Raw genomic sequence first — 21,456 nt, 5'->3', positions numbered from 1 at the left:
CTCATTTGGGACATCTTACAATTTCTTCTCTAGCCTTAGGAGTGCTATTGTCTTCATTTAAAAAAAAATTATAGGTTTCCTCACTTTTTCTTATGTGCTTCTCAGCTCTTTTGTCATCTATATGTCCAGTTTACTATCTTAATTTCTACTGTTTGGAATACCTACTGTTTTCCTACCTGGACCCTGACTACTGATAAATGTGTGTGCATCTGTGTATGTGTGCGTGTGATAAACCCATTTATGTAAAATGTTATATAAGTACACAGCATGTGTGTGTGTGTGTGTGTGTATATTCATGTGGTGGGTGTGTAAGTGCATAGAAAAGGTATAATAGGGACAGGTTTTCAAAGGGAGAGTAAAGGAAGGCTTTCAATTTTCCTATATATTATTTTCATTTTATTTTCATTAATTTTTACAACAAACACCTTGTAGTTTTAAAACACATAGTACTTTTTGAATGACTCAAAGTTTCCTAGGTAACTGTCTGTGCATCTGGTGGCAGCTTTAATGTCCTCAAAGTTTTACACAGAGAGTATATTAGTATAGTTGCAGTGAATTCCCCTTATCTATACCTCTAGATGATCCCTTTCCTTAAACAATATGAGAAATGTATATTTACTTGGGTCAATGAAAATATTTCAGGTTTCACTTTCTTGTGTCAGATTCTATTTTGTTCAATGCAGTCCAATAAGTAGTATATCTAAACATTCACAGAGGACATGAAGTCACTATATCATTATCTGGTGTCAATATATTCTCTCTGCAACTGCTACATCCCATGTTATACAATTCAAATGAAAATATGAGTATTCTGTGTTGGTTGGTGGGCTTGCCATTTTGTTAGTGATTTTTTTTTTAGTGCTAAAATTTGTCAAGTGCTAATTATCAAAGATATAAGACAAAACGATGCTCTTAAATTCAGAACTGTCAAGGAAGGTTTGACTTAGGTGTTACTCTAAGAATGCTATAAAACTTATAAGCCCAACGCATTTTAACAGCTCTAATTTCATGACTACGGTTATTATGAATATCCCAGTTATATTCTGGAGACAAGAGTTTAGTGGGTTTATGGAGAAAGAAATACTTGTTTAAGTGACTTTCATCGTGCCACACTGCTTCAATGTTATTTTTCTTATCATTCATGATTCCTTTGCTGCACTCCCTGGTAATGCTGAGAACCTGCATAGGTGTGCCACCAAATACAGCAGCATGGTAATAAAAGTCTCCCTTACCAATAGGTATATATGCTTCTGACGACTGATTTCTCTCATAAGGCACCTCTGTAGGATGTGCTTTATACCAATAAGCATGTAACTGAGCCACCGACTCCCCCAGGGTCTCCAGTCCATATTTCTTCATGAAGATCTGATCCACGTCCATGCAGAAGAGGAAGTCAACTTCATATTGGATGTGATCTACAACATGCTCACTGATGGTCTTCATGCGCATCATGCTAATATCTTGCCATCTCTTCTCTTGCTTAATTTTAAAAACTTTCATTGTATGGAAGCGACCCAGCTCTATCCAGTGCACTTTGGAGAAGTTATCTGTCAGGATATAAATTATGACTTTCTGGCCAACCATAAAATACTTATCAGCAGATGTCATAAATCTGTACAAATAGAAATCAATATATCTGTGAAGTAAAAAAGAAACAATTAAGTTAACTTTCTTGTATTTTAGTGGAACACATACTATTTAAATTACACTGACTGTAGTTTATCCAAAAATGCTACTAAGCAACCAAATATTAGATATGCTTCTTTTTTTTAAATGTAGGAAATCTTTTTTTAAAATGTTTTTATTGATTTCAGAGAGGGAGAGAGAGGGAGAGAGAGAGAGAGAAACATCAATGATGAGAGAGTGTCATTGATCAGCTGCCTCCTGCAGGCCCCCTACTGGGGATTGAGCTCACAACCCGGGCATGTGCCCTGACTGGGAATCGAACCTCCGTCTTGTGGTCCTTGTGGTTCATGAGTCTACGCTCAACTACTGAGCCAAGCCGGCCAGGCTAGACATGCTTCTTGAGTTGTATTTAAGCAGTTATGCATAAACGGTCAATAGTGGGATAGTTAATACACCACTGTCTGCACTGTCGTGTTTTGTGGCCTTTAGTATGGTGCTAAGGTTACTGGATTGGAAAATAAACCTTTTCATTTCCAGTCTCTCAAGCCAGTAAAGAGTCTCAGAGTAATAAATAGCCTCAGGTAAATTTAAAAAGGAAAGGTGGCACAGCTTCAAAAAATGTTTATATAATCATTAAAATTAAATTCTGGGCATTTATCCAAAGAAAACAAAAAATTGGAAGAGAGATATGCACCCCACGTTCATTGCAGCATTATTTACAATAGCCAAGCCCAAGTGTTCATCAACAGATGAATGAATAAAGAAGATGTGGTACATGGTTAGAGTGTCATCCCATATGCCAAAGCTGTGGGTTTCATCCCTGGCCAGGGCACATACAATAATCAACCAATGAATGCAGAAAGAAGTGGAACAAGGAATTGATGTTTCTTGCTCTCTCCCTTTCTCTCTCAAATCAATAAATTAAAAAAAGAAAAGATGTGGTATACATACATATACAATGGAGTATTACTTAGTAATAAAAAGAATGAAATCTTGGAAGCTAGCAACTCAAATCCAAAGAAGTCCAATTTATCTACATTTCTTTTATGGTTAGTGCTTTTGTGTCATGTTTCTGAAATCTTTGCTTTTTCAAGGTAGTGAAAATCTCCTACGTTTTCTTTTAGTAGCTTTGTTATTTTTTATCTTTCACATCTAAGCCTATTATCCATTTGAATTAATTTTTGAGTGTGGTGTGATATAGGGATGTTTTGTGTATCAGTCTCAACATATTGATAGTGATGCTGTGAGCTAGGAATGCCTACAGCCACTCACCAGAGCCCCAGCTACTTGTGGTGAGACCCCCATAGACATTTTCCTACCAACAGTGTGGCTGCCCAGCATTTATGGTTCTTATGATTGCAAGATGCACCTCAGTACAGCCATCAGGGAACTTTGAAAAAACAAGGCTCACAAGTCCTGGAGGGTGTACATGGTGTGTGCCCAGGATCACAAGGGAAGGAGGGAAGGAGGGAGGAGAAAGAGAGCTCTCGGACCTGGGGTTCTGCCTTTACTGGGGTAGAGGATGGGTTGTCTAGGGTTTCACAAATTTACTCTTTATTATTGAATTTAAAATGTAAGAGCAGGAAGTAAAGTGTGGAAGAAAGAAATGGGGTTACTCAAGCGGTCAATTATGGAGGTTCCCCGGGGCTTTCTAAAAGAGAAATTTCATGGGTGGGGCAGCTGGCTCTTTATCTAGGCGTTTAGCTAGTAACCAAGTCACAGCTGGCAATGTGTTTATTTGAGATGGATGTCTGAAATGGATACCAGCTCTGGTAAGGTGGGGGGTGTTGTGGAGGGGATTGAGCAAAAAAGAAAAAAAGAGGGAACTCATGGATAATAATGTGATTGTGGAGGGAGAGGCAGGGGGGAGGTGGAAGAGGGCATAGAGGGGATAAATGGTGATGGGAAAAAAATTGAGTGCTTAAAAAAAAACTTAATGCCAGGCATGTATAATTTTAAAAAGCTGATGGTCACGCATTTATGCTACAATGGAAAACTTAATTTTTTTCAATTTTTAAAAAACTTTCTATTTTGGAATGTTATTAGATATACTGAAAAGTTGTGAATATATTATAGAAAGCTCTCATGTACACCTTACCCACCTTACCCTAATGTTAATATTTTATAAAACCATGGCACATTTGTCAAAACTAGGAAATTATCAGTGGTAAAGTACTATTAACTATTTGGATTTCACTGGATTTTCCCCTAATAGCTTTTATAGTTTCCAGGATCCAATCCAGGACACACATTGCATTTAGTCATTAGGTCTCCTTAGTCTCCTCTAATCTGTGTCAGTTTCACTCCTTGTTCATGACCAGGACTATTTTGAAGAGTCCTGATCAGGTATTTTGTAGAATGATCCTCAGTTTGGGTTTCTCTGATCATTTCTTAGTTAAAGTTAATTTTAATACAGTCACATTTAGCAGCCTTCTCCTTTATAATTAGTATTTTCTATGTCTAGATTAAGAAATGCTTTTCTAGCCTGAGTTCATGAAGATAAACTACAGTTTTTCCTTTAACTTTTGGTCTTTAAAATACCTGCAACTGGATGTTTGTTTATACTTGTATGCTATAGAGGTACAATTTTAATTTTCCCATGGTGACATCAACTTTCTGCAGCATCATTTATGGAAGTCTTTCCCTACAGAGCTACATGTCGTTGCCACTAAATATTTCTTCTTCCCTCTTTCCTTTTTTTCTTTCTTTGTTCCTCCTTCCTTTTCCCCTCCCTCGTTCTCTCCCTCCCTCTCTTTCTTCCTCTGTGTTTTTTTCTTTATAAAGAATATATTACTATCATATTTAATAGCAAGTTACTATAGATACATTGTTTAACTTAATACTTTATGCACTTTTTTGGCATGATTTTGCTATCAGGGCAGCGCTTGCTTCATAAAATGAATTGAGAAGTGTTCCCTCTGTTGCAAGAAGAATTAATGGGCCAGCTTTCCCAGACATGAGTGGGAATGAGGTGGAGGTTCTTGGGGCACCGTGAAATAAGCATTTTCAGAAACTCCCACAGGAGGATGAGATGTGGAAGATTTTACTGGTGTAGTTACATTCCTTAGTCTCCAGTGTCCCATTTCACCCAAGCTAGTCCTGAAATAGAAGAGGAGGTGATGTCGTTGTAATCACGATATATTTAAAGAAAAGATATATTTAAAAAGATATATTAAAAAAATAGAATTTAAAAAATATCTATTGATTTCAGAGAGAGGAAGGGAGAGGGAGAGAGAGAGTTGAAACATCAATGATGAGACAGTCGTCATAGATCGGCTGCCTCCTGCACGCCCCCAACTGGGGATGGAGCCCGCAACCTGGGCATGTGCTCTGACCAGGAATCGAATCTCAATTTCCTGGATCCTAAGTCGATGCTCAACTGCTGAGCACGCCTGGCCAGGCCTCTACTATTTTATTTTTGTAAGAGATTGTATAGAATTGATGTTAATTCCTCTTTAAATATATGGTAGAATTCTCCAGTGAAACCATCTGGACCTGGAGACTTTGGAAGTTTTTAAAATTATAAATTCTATTTCCTCAGTAGCTATTCAAATGATCTATTTCATGTTGGGTGAGTTATGGTGGTTTGTGGTTTTCAGGGTTCATTTTATCTAAGTTGTCAAATATATGTGTGTAAAGTTTTTTGTAATATTCCCTGATTATCCTTTTGATATCTGAAGGTCTGAGGAAATATACCCTGTTTCTTTCCTGATATTTGTAATTTGTGTCTTTTTTTCTTTCTTTGCCAGACTTCTTGGATGATTGTAAATTTTATTTTTCCCCCAAAGAACCAGCTTTTTGTTTTATTGATTTTTCTCTATTGCTTTCAGTTTCATGGATTTCTGTTCTTATCTTTATTATTTCCTTACTTCTGCTTCCTTTGGCTTTATTTCGCTCTACTTTTTCTAGATTTTTGAGGTAGAATTATTGATAATCTCTTATTTTCTACAATAAACAGCTGAATGTAAAGGACACATAGTATTAACTACCTTCCCACAGCAAATACAGTCAGCCCCACAGTAATTTTACGATTTGCATAATAATTTTCCAATACTTCTTCTTTGTATGTACCGTGCCACACAACCGGAGCTAACCAGTTGGTAGTTGCATTCATGGATGCTCTGTAAGTAAGACATAAGAATTATGAACAAAATGCCTTTTAATAAAATTGCAGTAGATATTACTTATGTGATTACAGTATTTCCTTACTCTTAACCCTAAGTCTTGATGGTTATGATAAACTGGAGAAACAGCTTATCAGAAATGGCCAGATCATTACAAAAGTACACTTAAAGATTAGTTATACTGTGATTTCAAGACCTTTGAGGACACATAGTTGAAACATTGCCCAAAGTGTAAAGTAACAATTTATCTTTTATTTGGACAAAATCTCCCGGTCCTAGTCTTTTTTACACTGATTATTTTCAGAAACCATATTTTGAAAGTGGAACTTCCCAGTTTTCATACTCTTAAATGTTTTCAGTGCTGATGTTACTGCATACTACCAGAATCATCCTTGTCAGAACTTTGAAAGATAGTCAAAGGTTTAAAGCAACCAAGCAAATGTTAAATCAAGAAAAAGATGACTCAGCCCTATCTGGTTTGGCTCAGTGGTTTAGAGCATTGGCCTGCGGACCGAAGGGTTCCAGGTTTGAATCCAGCCAAGGGCATGTACCTCAGTTGCAGACTTGATCCCTGGCCCCAGTCAGGGCACGTACAGGAGGCAACCAATCGATGTGTCTTTCTCACATCATTGTTTCTCTCTCTCTCTCTCTCTCTCTCTCTCTCTCTCTCTCTCTCTCTCTCTCTCTCTCTCTCTCTCCCCTCCCCCTCCCTCTCTCTCCCTCCCACTCTCTCTGAAAAGCAATGAAAAAAATACCCTCTGGTGAGGATTTAAAAAGAAAAAGAAAAAAAAAGAAAAAGGGGACTCAATATGGTAGGAGTAGGAAAGCTTTGTGGTATTTTTTAATGTAGCCTTACACCAAATCCCTCCCCAGTATGGTGGCAGTATTGAAAATAGCAAATTATGTTCTCAGTGTGAGTATGTGATTCTGGAGGGAGAAGAGTGGATCAGACTCCCAAGGAATTATGTTTGTTGAGAGTTTTCGGAAGGACTGACTGTTTCACTTAACTCAGAGCTCTCAGAATGGAAAAATGACTAAGTGGAGAGTGTTTCTTGAAAACATTAAAAAAAGAACTAACCAGTGCCACCTGGGGCAAAAGGTTATGGTTTGGAATAAAAGCTAAATATGCTGAAAGCCTCAGAGTTCTTTGGAAAGTAAGGGCTTTGACAAGATCCCGTGTATAACGTGGAATTGAGAAATCCATGCATAAGCTCAGGGCATGACGCCTGCTCAGAGAAGATATGTGAAGACCCATTGACTCCATCTCCTGCTGATACTCAGGGATGACGAAAGCAGGAAGTGAAGGCTAAGGCAGAGTTGTAAATAGCCAGGCCATGTTGAAGGAGGGTCCAAACATAGAGCCAGTCTTCAAAGTCTGGGAGAGTTTTTTTCTTCTTTTCTTAGTTTTATTTTATTTTATTTTCTCCTCCTCCTCCTCCTCCTCCTTCTTTCTTCTGTCCTCCAACATCCTCCCTGCCCCCGGCTCTAGGCACTTATGGAAATCTCTGTGAAACCATTCTCTGACCATGAGCTAAAAGAACAGAGAACTCTGAGACCGAACAAAACAAAGAATAGAGTCTTTAAAAAATTGTTTAGAAAAGTCACTAGACAGACACACACTTGCAAACCACAGTAAGCAAGAACAACAAATTCTGAGGAGCAAAATAACCTGATGTCCAGAGAGAGCACGTCATAATATTCAAAATGTCTAGTTTTCAACCAAAAATTATGCATGCAAAGAGACAAGAATGTATGGCCTATCCAAAGGAGAAAATTAGCAAAAACTTTCCCTGGGGCCCTACCCGGTTTGGCTCACTGGTTAGAGGGTTGGCCCACAGGTTCGATTCCAGCCAAGGGCACGTACCTCGGTTGCAGGCTTGATCCCCAGTGTGTGGGGGACAACCAATTGATGTGCCCCTGTCACATTGATGTTTCTCTCTCCCTTCCACTCTCTCTGAAAAGCAAAGGAAAAAATATCCTCTGGTGGGAATTTAAAAAAAAACACAAAAAAACCCTCCAAACAATGGGATATTATTCAGCTATAAAAAGGAATGAAATACTGATATATGCTACAACATAGATGCACCTTGAAAATACGCTAAGTGAAAGAAGCTAGACATAAAAGGCCACATATTATACATCATTCATATGAAATGTCAAGAATAGGTAAATCCAGAGAGTCGGGAAGCAGATTAGTGTTTGTCAGGGACTGGGGAGAGGGGAATGAGGAGTTACTGCTTAATGGGTACAGGATTTCTTTTTAGTGGGATGAAGATATTCTGGAATTGGACAGTGTGATAGTTGCACAATATTGTGGAGATACTAAAAGCCACTGAATTATACATATTAAAATGGTGAATTTTATACTATGTGAATTTTACCTCAATAAAAAATAGTAAGCTACAGAGAGAAAATATCCCATAGTGTATAACTGACAATGAGATTATACCTGGAATATAAAGAGAGCCTCTTCAAATCTGTAAGAAAAATAAATTATTTGGGGGATGGAGGGAGAGGAGAGAGATGAAATGGCAGTTTATAAAACTGAATACCCAAGTTGGCAATATTCATATGAAAATATGTTCAACCTTAATTGTCATCAAGGAGAAAAAATGCAATAGGAATTGAAGTGCAATTAGAAGAAAAAGATTCTATTAATTATCTTAGAACTTGTTATAAACTGAATTGTGTCTCCTCCCCCAAATTCATTTGCTGAAGTCCTTAATCTCTTGTGTAACTGTTTGGAAATAGGGCCTTTGAAAAGGCAATTAAGGTTAAATGAGGTCATAATGGTGGGGCTGTAATCCAACGAGATTTTGTGTCCTTATAAAAGGAGGAGATACCAGGGATGCATGTGTTCAGAGAAAAGGCCATGTGAGGACACAGCAAGAGGACAGCCACCTGCAAGCCAAGATGAGAGGCCTCAGGAGAAACCAAAATTACCAGACACCTTGATCTTTGACTTTGTCTTCAGAAGAGGGGGGGGAAAAATCAATTTCTGTTGTTTAAGTAAAAAAACACTCACACAAAAAAAGCAATGGGAGTTGAATTTTATTAGTAGCCTATTTAGAATCTTTTTAAATGATTATATATTCTTCTCCTTTTTTCAGTTGTGACAAATCATCCTTTTGCATTACGAGCCTGAGCCTTACTTGTCTTAGTGGGATTCTGTGCCAGTTATTAAGCTATTATCTTTCATAACTAAACCCACCCCCCTCTACTCTGCTTTATTTTGCTGACCTTGGACTCTGTAAACCATATTTGCCAGTGGGCACCCTGTTAGGCTTCGCTAATAGCAGGCACTGGAAGAAAATGACAAGCTTGAAGGAAGAAGGAACTTTCTCCTGTTTCCTGTGGGCTTCATGTCAGTGCCTTGTTCCTGCAAGTCCCATTCCAGCAAGGCATCTTTACCACAACAATAGCAGTTCCCCTCCAAAGCAGCAGTTGAATCCAGCTTTCAGTTTTTTCAGCACTTGTGAAACCAGTCTCTCTGTGCTCATTAGAGGTCTGGTTCCCTGCCCCAAGAGGCCTCCGTAGAGCTCAGAGACACCACCAGATATGTGGCTTTGGAGTTTAACCACCTGGAGCTTCTTTAAGTTTCTAAGGTTTAATAATCCCAGCCTCTTCCTTTTGTCTCTTCAGCTCTGAGGAACAGTTACTTCCTGTTTTTGTCCCCTCCTATCACCTCAGATTCTCTTTTCAGTCTTTCAAGTTTCCTAGTTAACAACTTTATGCTAGGTAACAATTCTTTATATTAAATTCTCTGTTTAAATAGTTGGTGTGCTTTCTGTGTTATGATATCATGGGAGGATGTCATGGACCTGTTATCCAGTAATAATCTTAAATGGATGTCTCCTTTCACATTTTAATTAGGTGAAACCCTTAAATCCTGTATCATCGGAATGAAAGATAGATGGGTAGAATAAGAAGATGGAAGCGGAGAGGCTAGAGGAAAGCTGCTGTATTAAACATGAAGTACACAGATAGCCCATCTCTCTGATCTGGGCTTTGGTTCTCTCATTGGTGAAATAAGAAGAATCGACCAAATGGTGTTGAATACACCCTTACACGTTTGACCTGCCATCATTCTAGGACCTTTGAATTTTTGTTACCTACACACTCATTCACGGAGGATGTGGGTCCTAATGTCCATTCCCAATGGGTCTTGGCCACTGCTTATTTTAAAAAATGTAGTCAAAGGTCCATCTGCTCTCCCACATTTGGAGTGCCAGCCATGCTACTTTTGCCATCTGTTCACTTCTGCTGAGCAACCTATGGATGGATCTCACGTTAGATTTGGCACTCTTACCTGGGGAAAAACCAGTCTGATAGCTTTAATTCTGGTTGAGTATTCACGGACCTATCAAGAAAAATAAAGCAAAGAATCACAGTATATCTTACTAGAGTTTGAGATAACTGGATTAGATAACGTGATTAGATAACTATCAAATCATGGGCTATATTATAATAAGATGTTGAATGCAAAATGAACCTGAATCAGTAAGAAAAACCGTGCTGAACTTTGATAGTAGTGGCATGGAAAAATCACGATTTTCAACCTGAACGTAACTCTGTGTGCTGCCCAGAAATCCTTGTTTCCACAGTTCTCATTCTCATTCTTCTAATTCACAGAGAAAATAGCGGCCATCAAATGAAAACTCCCTCAACTTTCTGATTTTGTAGGTGGCATATGCTGAATACAATCTCCTGAGTCTTTTAGCCAAGGCTTTATTCCTATGCGTTTTCGCAGAGCTGTAAAGGGCGCAAGGTTCCTATAGGCTGAGTTCTGATTCCTGTAACTCGTTCCCCTAACCAGTTCTCACTCTGTCAGAGACAGCACTCTGCCAGTTTGCTCTTTCTTTGACTCCCAGTATTCTGACCTTCAGCGAATATCTCCAACATGTGTTTGTAAAACTGCTTTGGTTTACTCTGTCTGCAGGAACCAAGGACTTGCAGGTTCTCCATTGCCCTTCAACCAGTTTTGTCCTCAAAGAAGAGGTCATAGCGTAGTTATAAATCCTTACCAGCACTGATATATCCTCTGTAGTTTCTTTGTGCTTAGGGTAAATAAAAAAGCATTATATTAATTTCAAACTTATACAAAGGGTTTCTACATTTAAGATGACTAGAGTTATACTCAGTCAATCCATTCATTTTATTACCTAATTTTACCTAATATTACCAAATATTTAATGAACACATAATGTTATGAACAGTAACGTCTGTGTTCCCCCTCAGATTCATATGTTGAAATCCTAACTCCCAATGTGATGGTATTAGGAAGTGCAGCTGTTGGGGGTGATTAGGTCAGGAGGGTAGAGTCCTCATGAATGAGATTAGTGCCTTTTAAAAAGAGATCACAGAGAACTCCCTCATCCCTTCCACCATGTGAGGGCACAGTGAGGGACTGGCTGGCTGTGAACAAGGAACAGGCCTTCACCAGACACCGAATCTGCTGGTGCCTTGATCTTGGGCTTGCCAGCCTCCAGAACTGAGAGAAATAAATGTCTGTTGCTCATAAGCCACCCAGTCTAGGGTATTTTGTCATAGCAGCCTGAATGGACCAAGACACATACTGTGTGTGTGCCAAGTACATGGTTGGTTGTAGAGTTCAGTAAAGAACATAATTACTGTGGTGATTTGGCATAACTATTACTAATGTGCTATATCATATCAAATGATGGATAAAAAGTACATGCTATATCTTAAAAAATAACTAATTCTTTGAGAGAAAAAGATAAAATTCTTTGAGAGAAACTTATCATTAAAACAATGAAATTTGCTAATTGCAAATGAAGTCTTTCTGCTTGTCTCAAATATGTGGAGGGAAAATACCATGCATAGTGCCTGGAGACACCAATATTAAGGCTGTTTCTTAAAGAGGATGCAACCTATTTAAAAATGGCAGTTTCTCTATATAATATTTACTGACATTACATTGCTGTAATTACACAGTAACTGTCTTGGCAGCTTAACAATGCTTTTCCTCACATATATTGGCCTACAAAAATTACATTTAGCTTTGATCTCATTAGAAACAAAGAATTTTTATGCTGAAGGCTGTATTTATGCTGACATATTTGGATGTCATTTGTATATATTTGGGTATATTGGGATCGATACACTTCCATACTGATTTATTCAGGGGATGAGCCTAGAACCTTTCTGACATAACCAGGTCCTGCCAAACATCAGAATAAAATATTCATTATTTTTAAAAAGTTACCTGAATTGATACTCTCTTTGCAAGGCCCATAGAGACAATAAAAGCAAAAACAATAGAATTGTTTTTCTTTTGTATCTCATTCTTTACTAGGAGAAAAAAGAAACAGATAAAAGTAGGTTAAATAAAGTACAATGTAAACAGAGTAAGCTGTGTTGAATCCCACCTCTCTGTGACTTAAACTAGATGACTTAAGTTTTTTTAGGATTTAAGGAATAGTTTTTATCTAGGATTTAAGGAATCTTTGGTCATTGGATTTTGCTTTATATGAAAGTAGAGTTGAGTCAGTGAAGAGACACCATTTATTTGAGCTATCTGCCTATAGTGTTAGGATATTAACTAGTCTGGTCTTGATATAAGACTTCTTATAAACTTCATTCAACTTTTCTAAAGTACAAAGGGCTTTTCTAAAGTACAAAGGGCTTTTTTCTATAGAAAAGTTATGCCACTTTCTCTCCTAACTCTGGGGAGTCAGAGAAAAGAGAAAACTGTGAAAACACTTTACTTGGACTCTAAAGAGTTGTATAATTATAAAGGGACTTATTAATTATTTGTAATTAAATAATGTTATAAAGTTGATCATTCCAAGATAGGTGATAGAACTGATAACAGTATAAAATATGTGCCCCTCTCAAAAGTATTTGAATATACAATTGATTCAGGGCACTCACTGGAGGCTAAACTATAATTTTTAGATTATTTGTGCATTGATCTTGGAATTTTAGCTATTAAGTTTACATAACTCTTTTGTAATATTTAATCTGTGGAATATAAAATTGTGTGCAGAAAAGAAATTGGATATGGCTTAATTTGGTTGAAATTAGGGACAAACTCTTACCTTTGTTTTCCTAAGATCACATAGGTATTTTATACAGTTTCTTCCTTGAAGACTTAACATTTATGGTACAGTGGTTTGGGTAGACGTGGAAAATCTTAAGAGGGCAGACAGTTTTCAAGCAGGAACTTTTGAGACCTTTGAAAAAATCATAAATCAGATAACCTCTTTTTGGTTCTATGGCACTCTCCAGTTTTTGTGTTTATTACTTCAGTCTTCTGTGAATGACGATGTCATCAGATTCTCTTTTGATGATGAAAGAACTAGATACTTGCAATCATAACAATTCACATGCCTGTAACTTCTCTTTGTAGGGGACTGGATTTTGTCCATTTTTTAAAAAATAAGATCACTTAAGTTTCTTTCTTACAGATTTTTTTAAAGCTTTATAACATGTTTTTAAATGAAGTATAATTTACATAAAGTAAAACATAGTTTAATTGTACACTTTATTGGGTTTGTTACACATGCACATGTGTATGTGAAAACCACTTTATTTAACTTTTCTTGTGCCCTTTTGAATTACTACCTTCCCCCACCCTGGAAACCAGTGTTCTGATTTCTATTATCATAGCTGAATGATTCCTACTGTAGAACATCGTGTAAATAAAATTGTACGGTAGATACTCCTTACATTTACTCCAAGGTTTTGCAACTCACCCATATTATTGTGTGTATCTCACACCATACAAAAGTTAATTCAAAATGAATTATAGATCTAAGCATAAAAGCAAACTCCACAAGCTCTTGCTCATGGGCTGGTTGTAGTGATGTGCACAGGGAGTTGTGAAGTATTGTGTACAACAAACAGGCTCTCTCACAGGAATGAACCAGCTTCAGTACACCACTGACTGGTTGTCAACTCTGCCTTTTATTCAGTGGAACTCTCCAGTAGCCTCTCCATTATCTCTTTTGGGTTTTGACAGCTCAAGGGGGTGTCTGTTCCTTACAACCAAAATATCTTTAACTGAAACACCTGGCTAGCATAACCACCTTTTATTTTCAACAGTTACAGCCAATTCATGGAAAGCGTATTCTAACTTTGGCTTTTTCATAGCCCCATACTTTAAATATTTATAGTTATTTTCATTTATATGTAAAATTCATATCTATTTCTATAAATGGGCAGTCTTCACCAGGTTCAGAAAAGAGGTTTGTTTTTAATCACTGCAGTCGCTTAGAAGAACAGTGTTACTCTGAAAATCCCTGCCCTCCAGTGCCCAATAACAGGGAGCCGCCCTCTTCTTTTATCTTCGCTGTGAGCGCTGTAGGAGCGCTGAGACGCGAGTGCCAAGCTTCCGATGCTCACCAGGACTATTCCTCAGGTACAGATGCGTGGGAATTATGCATATTGGCTCTCCCATGCTTCTTTCTCAATGAAGTTCAAGGTAATTTTACACCAGGGTTCTTCAACCTCATCACATTTGAGCCAGACAGTTCTTTGTCCTGGGGGCTTTCCTGTGCATTTTAGCATGTTTAGCAACATCCCTGGCCTTCCCCCACTAGGTGTGAATAGTAACCCCCCCCCACCCCCCCCACCCCCCACCCCCACCAAAGTTGTGACAGCCAACAATATCTTCACATATTGCCAAGTATCCCTGGAGCCAGCGCGGAGGCTGGAGAGTGAAGGTGTAAAATCATCCTGGTTGAGACCACTGCTCTACACTGATGGAGCAAATTTGACCGTAAGCAGCACTGAACCCAGTAGGTTATGCACCAGGTTAGAGCCTGAAGCTCAGGCTGCGCCTCCCGAGTTTCTGTACTATATACTACGGGAGGAAAAGTTTCAGGTGCCAGATATAAAAGTATGAGTCCATAATAAAAAATTAAAAAAAATCTTAATTAAAAAAGCACCTCTTCGGAGGCATGATGGGAGTGGATGTGATGATTCACTCATTCTTCGTGTAGATATTCATTAGGGCATGCCTCTGAGATGGTGATGTAACAGGTGCTGGAGCTGACGCAAAGGCAGCCTGCAGTCCCGCCTGTAAGGAACTAATTATGCCAGAAGGGTTCAATGGAGATATTTTCAGTTATAAGAGAACGCCCAATTCCAACTGACTTAAACAGTAATGGTACTTTACTGGCTCACACATTCTAAAAGCCCACAGACAGTGTGGGCTCTAGGTAAGGCTGGAGCCTACAGCTGAGGGCTGTCATCAAGGAGTGGGTTTCCTTCAGGTTCCTTGCTCTTCCATTCCTATTGTCAGTTTCATCCTAATGCTGGCCTCCCTTTGGGTCACCAGAGGTGTTAGCAGCTCCCAAGGTTACATGCTTCCTCATTTCCTGAGGACCTGAGATTCACGTTGATTGGGTCATCTAGTTTGGGTCACCTGCCCACCCCTGAATCAGTCATTGACACCGAACAATGAAAGGTGCTGATTGGCTTATTCTGGATCACATGGCACCAGTGTCCATAGAAATCACACAGCATTGCTGGGAGGGGGAGAGAGAGAGCCACCAATGCTGGGCAAATGTGGAGTTTTCAACCAGCCAAAGCGATCTCTTGGTCTTTGCTGCTTTTCACACCATTTGTGTGAGCCTCTATGAAAATCTTATCACAGTCTTCTGTGCCTTACATCTGCTGCTCCTCCCTCTGAAATCTCATTCCATCTCTTACTCTTCACACTGATCCCCTTCTCGCTTTCAAAATTCAATTCAGAGTCAGCTACTCCACGTCTTACTTCCACTTCACCAGACACCCTTCCCTCCTGCACACTCCCTTGGCCCTTAGCCCCTAACTTCCCTGTGCCTGGATTGCTCAGCTTTTGTTTGGCTGCTTCTTGAACTTGGCTATATGAAGTGTTGAGACCTACATTCTGCGTCTGAAGAGTTTTTGTTCTACTAAGTTGTTTAATGCCCAAGAAAGGAATTGAGAGCCTTTGATGGTGATTCCTTGGCGTCCCCAAATTTCAAAAAGAAGATGGGGTGTGTAAGAGTGTGAAAGAGGGAAGCAGACTGGGGCTATGGAAAGAACAAAGGATTTAGAGTCAGACAGTCTTGGGTTTGAATCCCAGCTCTGCGCCCTTTTAGATCTGAGGTTTTGACCAATGGATCTCAGCTTAACCCTCCTTTCTCCTTAATGTATGCATTGCGTGTCAGGCATTCTTGCTTCCTATGATGTTTCACACTTGTATGCTACTATGTCTGTTATTAATTCACATAAGGTACATTTAAAAATACTTGTAACTCTAAGTATTGCCACAGCTGTGGTTCTCTCATTAATAAATCACACAGTGACTTTGGCTGGGAGAATGTCAGACCCTCTAGCCTTAAAGAAGCTTCTCCCCTTCCAGCTGCACGTGACCCCTAGATTAGAGGCAGAGTGGGAGGTGTGGCTGTCCCTTCCACCCGCTCCTCTGCCCAGTTACACCCTCCAAGGTACTGCTTTGGCAGAACAGCTCATGTGCCCAAAGGGCTTAGATCAGCCCTGCATGCACTGTGTAAAGATAAGAATGATCGCATAGTCTTTTTTTTTTTTTTTTTTTAACACAGTCCATTTTAACTAATTTAATGCACTTGGGGCAGGTTTAGTGCATAAAAAATGGGGAATGGCACAGGCAGGAAACATATCTAGTTTTTAAAATATTCTTATGGCAAAGATGCCCCTTTTTTCTGTGAAGTTGCATTTTCCTCCGTATGAAACGTGGTCCTCCGTATGTGTACAGTGTCAACACTTATCCTTTTCAGGTTCTCTGGTTTCAACTTCAGCTCAGCGCTTCCCAGCTGAGTGGCTTAACCTTTCTGAACCTCACCCGCTCATCTGTAAAAGGAGAACACTACTCTGCTAAGAGGGCATCATGCCCTGTTGAATACCCAGTGCACCACACGCCATCAGCCGGGTCAGCTTTAATCTTTATATTACAAATACATGTGCCCGGACTGCTGGAAATCCAGCCTTTCCTAAGCTTCCTTGGCCAGATACATTCCCCAGAGGTCAGGACTAATAAGCCCAGATATAGTTAAGGCATTGTTTTCTTCCTTTGCCCTGATACCCGACCCCAGGCTTCAGGGACAAGCTGTTTCCTACTGGGTCTTCCACTGGCAGTTAATTACTTCAGCATCTATGAGCATTTGTTTGAAAGGTCTGCAAATCTCAACCATGTTCTTCCTATCTTTGTAATTGCGGACATGTTTTTTAGAAGGAGTTCCTGGAGTCTAAGAATTTAAAATTCTAGAACTGACAATTCTGAACATCTTTGGGAGAAAATGCACAATCCATCACCAGACCAGAATATACTGAGAAAATAATTTATTTAATTGTAAATCAGGAATTTTATTTTTTTTTTAATGTTTAAGAATAACTATTCATGAGATCTTGAGTTTGTCCACTTGAAATTTAAATGAATAAAAAAAAAAAAATCAAGAGTCCTTCAAATGTAAACATGAGTCCTTTAATCTTTCAGGATAGATCATTTCTTTGGTTCAGGACTTAAACCATTAACTTCCCCTACTCCAGAGTATATTCCAGAAAACTTGAGTTACAGAGAAGCAAGTGTCCTAACTGATGTATGATCTCCTTTTTCTTTTAAAAGTCCACTTCAGGATTTTTCTTGGTTTTGTTTTGCTGGATTGTGACATTTTTTTGGCAAGAAGTGAAGAGTAGGAGGCACAGTACAATAGTAGAGAAAAACGTAGGTTTCATTTTTATCAGAGAAGCCCACTGTGCTGAACGTCAAGCCAGAGCAATGATTCTTCAAATAAAATGCTTAAAAAAGGAAACAAATTACTTTAACTGGAACACAAGCAAAATATAAATATGTAAATGTTCCCTCCTAACTTCCTTTACATTGAATTGCTTAACTTTAAATAATATGTAGGATTTCATAACTTCTCTTAGAGAAGGGAATTGAATGTTAAGCTGTTCAGTTATAAGGACTGGGTCTCCCATTGCCATCCTCTGCTTTTGATATAAAATCAATGAACCATTTTATTAAATGCATCTGGTTGTTACACCTCAGTAGTGCAGATGGGGCAGGGGAAAATGAGGTTACTTGATGGGAGGGCTTTTCCTCCAATCCACTCCTGATGGCAGCCCTCCAAGCGGGGCATGACAGGCTGAGGGACCCCGAGGGTTAGAGCAGGTGGCAGCAGGACTTGCTGATGACTGGTTGTCATGAAGCCCAGGTCCAGAAAATGTAACTCCTTGCAAGCCTCTTCAATCCACGGTGGGCCTTTGTTTTCTGACACCACCCACTTCTGGCCAAGGACCTGAAGACAAGCTGCAGGACTGGCAGACTGTGACGGCAAAAGAAGCATCTTCCATTCAAGTCCCCTCTGCTCTGGGTGTCGTGGGATCAGGGAGGCTGGAGACCATCCACATCGCCCCCTCCCATTCAGCGCCTGAATCCACGCTATATTTAAGTGCCAGTCCACGTCCTGTGGCCTCCGAGGTGGCACTGCCCAACCTCGACCAGTCCCCTCTCTTTCCACTCTGTTACCTCACGGCAAACTCACTTTGAGGCTTTGTTTTCACTTCCTTCAGATTCCGTGTGACTCGGAACATTCGCCACCACGATATCCACCCACTGGGAATCTCGACCAGTCTTTCGCACAGAAGCCAAACAACATTGTGAGAAGAGGGTAAGCACTGCAGACGGCCCGGCGCGACCTGCTCCTGAAGCCATCTGAGGACTGCCAAGCAGGCTGCGTCCTCACTGCAAGTTCTCTTGCTGCAAAGCAACCTACGTTGCTTTAACTCAGCACCCTTTCCTCCAGTACTTTACCTGGCACGTGTAGAGTGTTTCTGGCTTTTTTTTTTTTTTTTTTGGCCTGTAACAATTTTTATTTTTTTAGTTCAACTGATAGTATTTCCCCCAAACCCAGAATAGATAAGAAATTATTGGGAATTTACACCTGATTACCAGAGGTTCATTCTCCCATATTACAAGGCTCAAAGTTACAAGGAAGAATAGTAGGACTTGCTGGGTTGGTGTTTTGTTAGTATTTTTTTAAAGTTAAAATTAAGTGTTACTTTTCTGAAGAAGTGGCCAGAATCCTCTCTCAAATTAAGAAACCTCCTGGAACAATTTAAAGTCAGATGTTATTTCTAACCAAATTATATTCTTTTGTCTGCCAAGATAACTTGACAGTCTTAATATCTGAAGGCAGGCCTATATGATAATCCCAGCAATATTCTGGAGATAAGATTTTAGTGGGTTTGTTAAGAAGGAAATACTTGTTTAGGTGGCTTTCATCATGCCACTTAGCTTCTATGTCATTTTTCTTGTCCTGGAGGATTCCCTTGAAGCACTCCTGGGTGATGTTTAGGACCTGAATGGGTGTTCCTCCAAAAATGGCCGCGTGATAATAAAAATCCCCCTGGCCATACGGAATGAATGCTGCGGACTCCTTCCGTCTCTCATAGGTAAAGTCAAGAGGATCTGCCTTGTACCACCAGGCCTGTAGCTGAGCCACTGACTGGCCGAGGGTCTCCACCCCAAAGGTGTCTTGAAAGACCTGGTCCACGTCCATGCAGAAGAGGAAGTCGACCTCGTACTGGATGTGGGCCACAATGTGCTCCCCAATGGTCTTCATGCGCATCATGCTGATGTCCTGCCACCTCTTCTCAGGCTTGACCTCAAACACTTTGAAGGAACGCAGAGGACCCAGCTCTATCAAAGGCAACCTGGAGACATCATCCATCATGATGTAAAAGATGACTTTGTGGCCAACCATGAAGTGCCTATTGGCAGATGTTAAGAACTCCTCCAAGTAGTGCTCAATGTATCTGAAACAAAGAAGAACGGGGCAAATGTAACCTTTGGGACGCTGTAGGAGACCACGTACTATTCTAAAATGTTGTTTGTATTTTCAAGTTTAGGAGACAAATGTTTTTCCTCACCCCAGATGTACATTTTCACGTGTCTGTTACCATAACATTCCTAATTGTCCTCCACTATTGAGTCACTCTGTCTTGGGGGGGTGGAGTGACTTATCTGACTGCCAATTTTGGAAAGGCGACTGGCCAGGAACAGCCCTGCCCCCTCTTCTCCTCTCACTCTTGGAAGCTGACTAGTTGGAGATAGTATGTGTGCTTTGGGCCTTACAGGACAGACATTTAGTGGTACAGGTCCTACTCCCATGTCCAGAGGCCTGAAGTTTCTAGCGCTGTAGTTGCCTGGGTGCCTAAGTCTTCCTACTTCGGTGGTTCAGTGTTAGGAGGCCTAGGGCCTGCAGATATGAGCCACATTCTCCAATACCAGCTTCAACTGTAACGAAAATGATATTTACTATCATCTGCCACTTTGGTGGCTCCCTTTCTTTACTACCAAAGTGTGTTTTTAATGGTGGCCTCTGGAAACCTAAGGGAGTCTTTAAATGGAGAACATATATCTGAGCAGTATAAAGAAGGACTTTGACATGGCTCTGTGGCTGATGGCCAGGAAATCCTTTGGTGCTTTGCATCTTTAAGAAAAATTTACAGTGCCCTGAAGCTGGGAGACAATCCTGGGGGAAGGACTTGAGCCATTGTGTGGTTTAACGGTGTTTAGAAATGAAAGCACCGAGATTGCATTGTTATTTGAAAATAAACCAAACATCACACCTCCTAAAAGTCCAGATCCACCCTTGTGAAGATTCATTGCTGATGAATACACTCCCCTCCTGCCTCAGAGTGGAGGGCTAGGGCTTTCACCAGATATGCCATTTACCCTTTAGTTCTGCAGAGTTACAACTGTGGACCAAAAAGGGGCTCTACATAATATAAACAAGGTGACCTGGTCATAAATTCCTAACTGGATAGATCAGGGTGGGTAGTCACACCCCAGGCATATAACTTCCTTTAGTAAAAGGTTTATTTTTGACTTAAGCAAGCCCTGTCCATTGTTTCTGTGCACCTAGGTTAACACACCCTTGAAAGAAAGGTACCACCCTTAAGCGAGCACATAATCTTGTTAACTATCTTAAACCTTGCTTTCTTCCACCCTCATGTAATCTTTCTTATGTTCCCTCCTTAATTTAAAATGCGTAAAAGAAACTGCAAAACTGGCATTCTCCAGGGCATTTGAGGTCTTGTTTTCTGGTCGTTGTCGTCAGTTTGGGTCAAATAAAATCCTATAAAAATTTTTTATAGGTTTAGATGTTTCTTTCGTTGACACAACTGTTGGTTGAAGTCATTGTGGGGCAGTGGGCAACGTTCTGTTCTCTTTGGAAACACCAGGATCATATCAACCTGCATCGTGGCTGGCTTGTCCCCTCTCGTGCCAAAGGATTAGGTGAGCTGAGTGAGCATTGACTCTGGACTCATAACAATACAGATTCTTCTAGTAAAAATGTCAAAATTCCAGAGTTACCCTCTTCTGTTAGAGATGCTACCTAGGTTCCTGGGATCAGCACAGTCAGTGAGTGACATTAGGACTTAATCAGTATGGTGCCAGCAATGGCCTCTGAGCTCTGGGTTGGAGAAAGACTTAGAGGAGCTATCAGATCTTCATGGCGCTCTCCTTTACACCCTATGGGGGCAGACCTCAACCTCAGATCTACCTGGGCCCGGCTTTCAGAAAAGGTAGAGATGAAAAGGCCAAGAGGGGGGGGAGGTGGATAGGAAAATTGAACTTTTGGTGGTTTTGAAGACAAAATCCCCAAAACTGCGAAATGCATTATATTTTAAAACTGATATTATAAGCTACCAATTTCAAGTAAGAATG

General features: G+C 39.9%; 2 protein-coding genes and 1 long non-coding RNA gene across 4 annotated transcripts in view; 1 reads left to right on the top strand and 2 right to left on the bottom strand.

Annotated features, from left to right (window-relative positions):
- The window catches only part of LOC148091866 (uncharacterized), a 59,884-nt gene extending 41,093 nt beyond the window's left edge, over positions 1 to 18,791 (top strand). Inside the window, exon 5 of the long non-coding RNA XR_015715419.1 lies at positions 18,294 to 18,791. This is a non-coding gene — a long non-coding RNA (uncharacterized LOC148091866). The remainder of the gene's footprint in view (positions 1 to 18,293) is intronic.
- Positions 928 to 13,002, bottom strand: LOC107537665 (N-acetyllactosaminide alpha-1,3-galactosyltransferase-like). Its single transcript, XM_016213739.2, has 6 exons — positions 12,812 to 13,002; positions 11,977 to 12,062; positions 10,775 to 10,807; positions 10,060 to 10,110; positions 5,616 to 5,747; positions 928 to 1,636 (listed from the first exon to the last, which is right to left on the bottom strand). The coding sequence occupies exons 2-6, from the start codon at positions 12,054 to 12,056 to the stop codon at positions 928 to 930; spliced, it is 1,005 nt and encodes a 334-aa protein (XP_016069225.1). The 5' UTR covers positions 12,057 to 12,062; positions 12,812 to 13,002.
- The window catches only part of GGTA1 (glycoprotein alpha-galactosyltransferase 1 (inactive)), a 50,995-nt gene continuing 46,584 nt past the window's right edge, over positions 17,046 to 21,456 (bottom strand). For both annotated transcript variants that reach the window (XM_087822846.1, XM_087822845.1), the window contains one exon: positions 17,046 to 19,538. In XM_087822846.1, coding sequence (XP_087678972.1) covers positions 18,845 to 19,538 — 694 coding nt within the window. In that variant the 3' untranslated portion in view covers positions 17,046 to 18,844. The remainder of the gene's footprint in view (positions 19,539 to 21,456) is intronic.

The sequence above is a fragment of the Miniopterus natalensis genome, chromosome 12 (genome assembly GCF_054644295.1).
Source record: "Miniopterus natalensis isolate mMinNat1 chromosome 12, mMinNat1.hap1, whole genome shotgun sequence".
NCBI lineage: Eukaryota > Metazoa > Chordata > Mammalia > Chiroptera > Miniopteridae > Miniopterus > Miniopterus natalensis.
This window is presented reverse-complemented; position numbering and strand designations above follow the sequence as displayed.

Excerpts from the sequence above, each read along its gene's own strand:
- LOC107537665 (XM_016213739.2), bottom strand. The coding sequence starts at position 12,056 with ATGAGATACAAAAGAAAAACAATTCTATTGTTTTTGCTTTTATTGTCT. Across the intron at positions 10,808-11,976 it reads CAAAGAGAGTATCAATTCAG|CACAAAGAAACTACAGAGGA; the intron begins GTAACTTTTTAA and ends ATTTACCCTAAG. Across the intron at positions 5,748-10,059 it reads TCAGACTGGTTTTTCCCCAG|AGCATCCATGAATGCAACTA; the intron begins GTAAGAGTGCCA and ends TCTTACTTACAG.